Consider the following 10,095-nt stretch of genomic DNA (forward strand, 5'->3'; position numbering starts at 1 on the left):
ATGTTGGTTGCCGATCGTATGGAACATTATCTATGTATTAATGAGGGTTGTAATGTAAAAGTGGAGAGTTTTATTCTAGATTCATTTTATCAGTAACGCTTTGGGCAGAACTTAACATTTAAGTGATTTCCATTGTTTCAGAAAAAAATATATACGCCATCCACTAGTAAATATAAAAACCGTTTAAAGTTTTATTATGACCTTTCAGTCACCCCATGAGAATTGTCGACAATCGGCTAACTAGCTTTAGCAAATATATACATATAATGGCCTGTGCCTTGTTATGTGCTCTTAAGTTCCCATTAACATTGCATTTTGTAAGACACGGTGTCCTATTTAGTCAGAGGGTTTCGTAGAATGCTATATATGGATGGAAATGAGCGTGTCACGACACTAATGCAAATAATCGCTTGTTTTACGTTACTATTTGAAACAATCCACTATTTGGGAAAATCGTGTCAAATTTGTAATCAAGATTGTCGATGCTATGACCCAGTTGAAGTTGTTTTTTGGTTAAAATATTTAATGAATTACTAGTATCATTATTCCTGTCCTTATTATATAGTTACTATGATATAATTTCATGTACTATAGTTAATAATTTCACTATTATATAGTTAAAAATAATCAAGGATGTACTAGAGCAATAAAAAAGAGTTGGATTTAGTCTATGATTGTAATTAAAAGAGGATGAAAAAGCAAAGAGAGAGGGGGGGGGGGGATGATTAACAGAGATTGGAATTGTGGGGACATTCATGATACTTTTCACTGGATTAGTAGGGGCATATGTGAAAAGTGGGATTTCCCCACAATTATAATAGGTGAAAAAACGATAAAGACATCGTTTTTAACGTAGTAGGAACGTTTTACGTGCATGCACAGAGAGGTTGTAGAGGGGTTTGGTGACAGGGGCGTTTTCAAAAGGTGGAGACAATCCACTATGGTAGCAGTTGAAAAGTGATATTCCCCACTATTTGTTAGAACATTTGCTCGCTCAACTTAAGTTTTTAAGGAAGCATATATCAGGGTGAGAAAGAAGGAAAGAGCCATATACGTAATGACATGGGCTAGTATACAAATATTACATGCCTAAGAGTGTGATAGTACAAAATATATCATGAGGTCAAATTTTGACTTTTCTATTTCACGAGGCGTAGCCGAGTGAAATAGGTCAGTCAAAATTTTACCAAATGATATATTTTTACTATTATACGAATATTGGCTTTTAATATTTGTTATATATCATGATATCACATGGTTGTTTTTTCATGCCATGTGATAGTAAAAACTACCACACGGCTAAAGTCACTGTAATCATGATATAAAACACTTTGCAAAATCCAAAGAAATTAATATGCTATTTCCAATTGGAATTAAGTAGCGATGAGGTTATTGACCAGAAATATTCATTTAAAAAAGAGAAATGAGAGTTTTGTTTTCTTATATAGTATGCAGTATGCAAAAGATGTGCTTCAAATTGATAATACCTGGATTTATTTTCAATAATGATAACCATAGCTCATATAACACATTCCTTGAATTGCGTTATTGGAGTGTTGCTGTATCTGTCACCATACATTATAAGTAATATTTTTTTTTTCCAGATTCAGGCTTGCCTTTATATGAATTCATTACTGTTTGTGCAACTATTTCTTGGGACGTACATTTGCGTTCAAGCACACATCAATATTAATAAATCTATCAACATTTGGTGGTGAAGATACCTTAAAAGGACTAATATTTAATGTTCTTCTCTCTCTTATTATGTCTAATAAATACTTAAATGATTGGGAAACAGGTTACAAATAATTATGTAGACAAACATAGTCAAATTATTGTGTTGTTATTTTTCTAACATCCTTATATTTTGTGAAACAGCTTCTACCTTACCCGCTTATTTATTTATCTCATTCTTCAAGTACACGCGAATAGAGGGATACTTCCGGGGATATTTCCCACTGAAATTAAATAATTATTTAGCCATCCCTTCTTACCTATTGCATTATGCATACCGTGTTTTTCAATTCTGTGTTCATAATAACTGAGTCTGCATCTTAATTATATTGTCTCCCTTGTATTGGAATATTCTGATTTGTTAATCTTTTCCTCTTTTTACTTTATTACTAAATCATGTATTTTCATTATTTGTTTTTCCAGGACCTTTATCGACGTAACCGTGAAAAACATAGCAGTTCTTCTAGCTCGTGTGAATATTATTCGCCCAGACCATTACCTCTCAAAAGAGACCTCCAGTGTGACATCACAGTCCGTCCACCGTTGCTAAGATACCAGAAACCAATCATGTATTCACCGCTTGACTCAGATAATGAATATGTATGTGATAATGGTGACATTTTGGCAGCTGCCAATGAGGGCAGGCGTCTCTCCGATGTTGGTCGATACAGGCAATCTCGTATGCGATTAAAGAGCAATGCAAAGCGAGCACTAGGCAGTAGCAGCTTAAGCAGTAGTAGTGAACAGAGGAGTGTTAGCTCGTCAACAGGGAGTTTTGGAGCAGATACAGACTCTAATTTTGCTAGTTTTGATAGTCAATCTTCCCGTGGAAGCTGCTGTAGTCTTCCAGCAACACGACAAAGGACTGCTTTAGCAAAAACTCGTTGGCCTCTACCAAGAGGTAAACAGAACCCTAGACTGCTTCATCAGTACTCTGATAGTGCCGTGTTCAGTGTTACAAGAAGAATGCATCAAGATTTGAAAATGGCTCATTTGAGTACGGACAGTAGTACAGACTCACCCCGGAAATTGTCCGGTGAATCGCTTGGTTCTGGTAAAGCCGGAAAAACAGGACCACACCATAAGAAGAAAATGTTGCGTTCGCAAAGTGAGTCAGCTATTGATGTAAGCGTGGTGAGACCGATCAGAGGCATGAAAGGCTCAGCATCCAGCACAGCGGAACAAAAAGGCATTATAGTTTCCAACGATGATCTTCTGAAGATATTGTCTGACGCGAAAAAATTTGTTCCTCCTTCAAAGCGCAGAAGTCATAAATTAACACTTGGAACAACGCCTGAATTACCTCAAGAGACTGAAAATGACAATAAAAATGTGGAAAGTGTCGATGTGGAGAGAAAAGTATCTAAAAGTAGCTCTCCTGAAAAAGAAGGTGCTAAGCTGAAAGGTAAAAGAGTTTCACCTCGCATTGCTCGACACAGCAGTTTGCATGTTCAACTTCCAAACCGGCAACCTATCGTAAGTCGTTCCAGAGCTGTTGATGTTTTGCAGTTATCTCCCGTCAAAGGAACGATAGAACAAAGGCCAATTACCCCACCTGTTTTGAACAAAAACTGTCTTGTTCCACCTCCTACTTCTTCAGTCATCCGAGAAAGACCAGCTTACGGTAGTACGCTGCCACCGCGTTGTCCAAGCCCAAGTGAATTGGAACCTATGTTAAAAAGCGATGATAATGGAAACCAGTTACTCGAAGAGGATGAAGAAGAAGCCGATATTCTGGAGGAGAAGCAGATTCAGCCAGAACCGAGTACCAGCGAAGTCATAGAGAAAATTGAAGAAGACGCTAAAGAATCTTCCGGTGAGTTTGATCCTTCTCTTTTGGGTGAAGCTATTGAGCGGCATTTGTCACTACAAAAGACAAGTCCAAGTCGGTCCGGTAAGAAAACAAGATCTGGCGCTGCTCTCTGGAAAGGACTCTGGAATCACGATAAACTTGGTAACATTCTAACCAAGTTCCCGTTCAAAAGGATGCAGCAGATGGTGTGACTGTTTGAAATGAATCATTCCGAATGAAACTTTTGTCTACCGTTTTTGATAACATGTAATAATAAAAACTATTGACGCGACACCGGTCACGGACTTACGAAATACCGGTAAATTCACGGGTTAACAAACAGTAGGATCAACACATTGATCCATGTATTTATTGACTTATAACAACTCTTGGCATTTATACAATATTAATGATAACGTATTATGATGTATGTAAGTATATTTTTGTTGAACTTTAATGCTTACCCCCGATATGTCTTTACAATATGTCAACTATTTTTATATAATTATGTTATGAATGATTGTAACCTTTTTAATAATGTTCAAGTGTCGTCATAATGGTCATGGTAGTAGTGAGTGAAATAGTGCAAAGTGAAGTATATTATTTTTTACAGTTTATGCGTTTTATTTCATTTGTTGAACCAATTTGAATATTGTTGTCAAAAGTAAAATCACACGTAGTATGTGTATCCTTGATCTAACTCCATAGCGAATTATAAATATGTTTTGGTCAAATCAGGTTTTAATTGTTTCTTCCAATCGAAACTACACTGTTGTCATATAAAACTACCCTTTGTTTTATTTGTGACGTTAACATGTCATGGTGTTAGTTGAAAAATGAAAAATGAGTTGATTTCTTATTGTCTATAGAAACGAACGAGATTGTTTCAAAAAACATTTGATCACAAATTTTGAATCTTGTTTTGTTACCTTCTAGACATGAACGAGCAAAATAAAGTGTTCCTTGTGTTTTGAACAGAAAGCAAAGAAATTTGTTTTGAAATTGTTCAAATCTCGGATTGCATATTAAGCTGATCAGTTATCAAATAAATATATATAACACATTCTTGATAACAATCTCGTTATGGTTTCTTAAGGAAAAACAGTTTGATATTTTTGAAAAAACTAAACAGTACATCTTTTATTTCAAAGTGACTTTTTAATGTGTAGAATATTTTTCCAATCTCTATTCCATATCAGGTTTCTACCATAATTTTGAATGTGTGTTTTATTTATTTATTTATCTATTTTTTTGGCTTTGATGTTGTAGACAAGATTCCTGTGCTGGCATTAGGATATTCTTGGCGAAATGCCGAATTATATTGTGTATAAATATATTTATATTTATGTAAAAAGTCATCTCATAATAATCATATTTAACCATGTATTATGTAATTTTGTACGCCGATATTGTTGAAAGAAGTATTTTCGTACGTTTAAAGAGGTCATTGAAAAGATGATTGCTTACATACAATGGTGATTATGTTCAATTAAAATCAGTGTGCCTGAGAGAATGTGTAGTAGAAGGTTACGAGGATGTAAAGAAAACAAATGACTTGATTTAGGTCTCACAGAATACTCGTTATTTATAATTAAGGTGATTACTTATAATCATGATTATAGTCGGCAGATCCGACAAAATGCTTAAAGATCCCATTCTCTTGAAAATAGTACAACTGCCTTATTGCTTTTTTAGTTTCAAAGAATAGTTATCTATATTTTGCCGCAAGCACATGCTGGTTAATGTTCTATAATCTCGTAAAACGTTGTGTTCACAGAATTTATCAACATCTGCAAATTATCGTGAATATAATTGCATTCCGCACATACCAGTCATATAATTATTATAATTTTCCCGTAATTTCCATACGGTTCTTCATCACACAATGTTAATATGGCACACATATGTTTGCCGTAGCTGTAGATGTACCTGTGTGCCATCATTATTATGTTGTATGTCAGCAGAGCCGGCATTTATAATGCTGATCAAAATTTGGCAAAATAATCTCTTATCTTGTGTAACTAGAATAACACTTAGAGAATTACACATTATTTTGCATTCTCATTAATCTTGTTTTCAAGATCTAAAATTCTGTTGATTAAGAACAATCATTACATGTATTCAGAAATTGCATCTTATTGCTAAGTACCAATTCAACGCATGAATAATGCATTAAGAGCACGAGCATAAGCTTTGTCATCCCTTCATGCAATCTAACAAATTATGCTTAAAAACAGCACACTCTTATACGTGACCTTTAGAACACTATACAGTGAATGGATTTGAATTTGATTCAGGTGGCACTGCCATTCACTCATACACATCGTTGAGCTCGCTTTATGAAAACAAGACGCTTCCAAAAATGATAGATAGATAAGTCACAAATTCTGGTTTACCAGGTCCTGATTAAATTCCGAATCAAGTTAAATTATAGCTTGCAGGGCTTCCTGAAAGATTCCAAATCGTCATGATAATTTTACTCAATTGCTGTTTAAGATCAAAATTTGTCAATCAAGTTGTTATTTTTCTCTTGAATAATTACAATCGGCAATATGCATAGATCATATCACTTCCGTTTATTTCCTGAACCGGTAATGGAGCTCTGTCTTCTAAAGCGCTTCTAAAGGGTGGCTTATAGCTCCTTGTGTACGAACACGTCTTATAATGTAGCTTAATTGCGTTGGCATGGAACAAAGCAAAATTTATTACCAATTTATACGTATTTTTTATAATTTGTCAGATTACTTATGTTAGTGACAAGTATTAAGGTACTGCATATGGATCTCATTTTGATCAAACCACGGTTAATTTGATTTGTCACATTACGTGAAGAGAAGAGAGTTCAAAAAACAAAATATACAGTGTTGTGTGTGTCAGGTAATGCATTCTAATAGGGAAAATGCAGCCATCACGATTGTCCTTCTAAATCTAAATGGGCAAGAATATTTTGATCTATATATGATAAGGAAATGCGTCTATACATTTTGGCGGGAATAATGCGGGAAAAAAACCCATCATCACATATGTTTGCTTTCAATCTGGGCATGTATGCGTCAGCAATACATCCGATAGCTAGAGAGCTAGCGACGGCAGAGCCCTCGACGACATGATTATAATAAGTCTGATACACCTAACTCCCACCTAAGAATACAATATTAATGCCTTTTATATTATATTTTGTTGAGTGAACGAGGATTACGTTTTTTAAAAGAATTATAATACTAGTACTGCATAATGTGGTAACGTACGATATTGAATTCTTGATTGCGGGTATCATATCATCTAAAGAAGAAAAAAAGCCGATTAAGAGATGAACGCATTTGCAATCCTTGACATCGTACGTAGTGCTTGTTATGTACGACCATAAGAACAAGGAATTGTCGTCAGAATTTGATACAAAATGTCGGCAATGTCTCATTCTTATCAGTTGTTTATATATACGCACTATCTAACAGCGCGTGTGATTGGTCGACAGGTTATAAACAAGGTTAATGCCCGGCTGTTCAAAGTGAAGTAGAAAATCACATTTTCAAGAATGTTACATAATATTATTGTTTAATTTCGTGAAATATAATCACCAAATATTCTGTTATTCAAATCATTTGCATAAAATATCGATTATACCCTAAATTCAAAGGATCGATTAAACAAAGCAAAAACAAAAACATTTCTGAGAAATGAGCCAAAATTATTCAGCGATTCAAATAAATATACTGGCATTAATATCCTTGAATGCAAATTTTGAATAAATTTGAGAAATAACAAAATTGTGTTCCTGAAACAGTACGTGTTGGTTAGTGTGTAATTGAACAATGCAAAAAATGGAAATTGTTTCTGAGAAATTAGCAATGGCAATCAGTGAGTAAAGAAATTACCATGTAAATTCATTTTTAAAATATTGCAAAATGGTTGAATATAGGTAAATCAATCACCTTTCTTTGGTCAGATTGTTGAAAAGAATAAGGCAACCATGTTTAAAATGATATAAATCAGATAATGCTTCCCGAAGAAGGAAAAAGAAGATTTAGGTATACGAGTTACAATGTGATTTCAAATCTATTAAATAGACATTTCTGCCATCCAGTATTACGTGTATAACGAATCTTGATACATAGAAATGAATGAAAATTTGTTGTATTTAAAAATGATATGTGTAAACCATACGTTTCCATCAAGATTTGTGACATTGTATATTATATAATATCATTCCATGAAGAAATCTTTTTATAATGTGAACATAGCACAATAAAACACACTGATCATAAACATGAATTAGTTGAAATTTTCTGTGTTGTTTTTCCTTTGTCTATAATGAAATTTATAATGATTTAGTATTTTATATGATTAAGGGCTCAGACAGCAACGTTTTTACTTATTTTTTGTGGGCTCTGAGAGCATATCAGACATATCGAATTGTATTTTGAATACGAGGGATGCCCTTCTCATATCAAATAATTGTGAGTTTTGAAAATATATACGTACTTAAATTGTATGTAGCTGGGATGAAAAGCAGTCATGTGAAAATGTTGACCTTCTGTATTGAAGATATTGAAGATTTTTTCGCAAAAACACCAACAAAACAAAATATAGGTAATTTGGGGGGATATGCATATCTTTAATATGAAAGGTAATTCTCAATAGATCGTCAGCTTTTCATCCCACCTACATACACTTTAAGTGCTTATCATTAGATTTATACAGTTTACTTCGAGGACTGTTAAATATCAAAAATACAAAAAATATCAAATTTTAATAATTTGCCATAAAATTGGTCATTGGACATTGGTCTGATTTAATCTCAGTTCCCATAAACAAACTGTGCAAACGTTCTATCGGATTCCTTAAGCAATGCGGTTTATTTGTTTTGACACTGGTGAGAAATATAGTCTCTTTGCTCCACGATAAGAAATAAACATCCAAAATATTACACAGATTAAAATTCAAGTGGATATTCAAGACAAATTTCAGGCCATAAAAGTATATCATTTAGATAAATCAATTCCATATTTGTGACAAATTAGATGCGAGGAAAGATGTAAACAACAAATTATATCATTAATTTTAATGAAGATAACGCTCACTGTAATCAACAAACCAAAAGCAATAACAACAAGATAATGAAACATAATTTGCCTTATCTAGACCAAGAAAACACAAAACAAGAAACAGAATTGTACAATAAAATCTGTTTCCAAATAATTACACTATACGTCCAGTGATTATGGACAAGACTACCGCATAAAATACAACACACGATCCATCTAATTTGTAGATTAGTGTTCGGTTATAAAACTACAGATCTTTTCAAAATATTCCTATATAAGTAATAAATTAAGGTACCAGTTACGTTCACCCCCTGTATATCCTAAACAAAGACTGATAAGTCATTATTGGAACCAGCAGCCAATAGCTGCATCTTTTATCTCGAATTTAAGACCTCATTTATTGAAATGGTCGATCCAAATACCCAAGGAAGATGCCAATTTAAAAGTTGCAGTTTGCCACATTGCAGCCCTATTAATTTGTACACAAAGCGTTCGCGAACAAGATAACTAGCGTCGTGCTTCCATTGATTAGCACGTTAAAACTAGCATCGTGCTTTCATTGGTAAGAACACAAGGGTGCAACTTTTTATTTCGTATCTTTATTAGGTTTTGGATGACCGTTTCTTTAATTCTCAACCAATTTCAAGAAATAAGGTCTTAAATCAGAACTAAAGAGTACAGGCATCGGCTGTTTGTTTTAATTTTTTAACGTTTGTCTTTAATTAGGATACACAGGGGTGAACACAACTGCTACCTTAATTATTTTGTATTTTCGTACGTTTAAAGAGGTAATTGAAAAGATAATTGCCTATAGAAATAATGTTCAATTACAATCAGTGTGCCTGAGAGAATGTGTAGTAGAAGGTCACGAGGGTTTTAAGAAAACATTATGATTAGACTTGATTTAGGTCTCAAAGAACAACATAGTTATTTGCTGGGTTCTTCCACCTCTTTCTCTCTCCATATGTACAGGGTGTCCCAAATGTCTCGATACGATTTTAAACGTAGCTTACTCTAGTATACAGTAAGCGACAACAAAGATGAAGTTATCGTTACACAGAAAATATTGCAATTATTTTAACTCCATTTGGCACATAAACCCACTAACATAATAAATAATCTATGGTAAAACAGTTGGGCATAAAACCACACAAAACCATACATTTAAGTTTTCCGGATCCCAAGTGTCCACTACCTCCTCTTTACTTCTAGACCAATGCCCCTCATTCAATTCAATTGCAGTATGAAGCAGTTCTCGTATTATAAAAAAAACTATCAAGATATTATACAACACCAGAAAATGTGTACACGTACTTGATTTTATTCAGAAATCAAGCCAGTAAAAGCTATCGTCTAAGTTTTGTAATATTTTATCCTACAATTCTCTGTTCTGTCACAAGACAGAAGCTGACAGACTCCTACACCATGAATGTAAGGACATAATTCTTAATAAGTCGCAGAGTATGATGAAAGACGGGGAGGTCAACATTGAACATAAGTGTCGATCTTCATATAATAACTGCA

General features: G+C 33.9%; 1 protein-coding gene across 3 annotated transcripts in view; it reads left to right on the forward strand.

The window, feature by feature from the left end:
• Positions 1 to 7,798, forward strand: part of LOC140158959 (uncharacterized) — a 201,847-nt gene extending 194,049 nt beyond the window's left edge. For all 3 annotated transcript variants that reach the window (XM_072182253.1, XM_072182252.1, XM_072182254.1), the window contains exon 2: positions 2,158 to 7,798. In XM_072182253.1, the coding sequence (XP_072038354.1) occupies positions 2,158 to 3,738 (1,581 nt within the window). In that variant the 3' untranslated portion in view covers positions 3,739 to 7,798. The remainder of the gene's footprint in view (positions 1 to 2,157) is intronic.
• The last annotated feature ends 2,297 nt before the right edge of the window (positions 7,799 to 10,095 follow it).

The sequence above is a fragment of the Amphiura filiformis genome, chromosome 8 (assembly GCF_039555335.1).
Source record: "Amphiura filiformis chromosome 8, Afil_fr2py, whole genome shotgun sequence".
Taxonomy (NCBI): Eukaryota; Metazoa; Echinodermata; class Ophiuroidea; order Amphilepidida; family Amphiuridae; genus Amphiura; species Amphiura filiformis.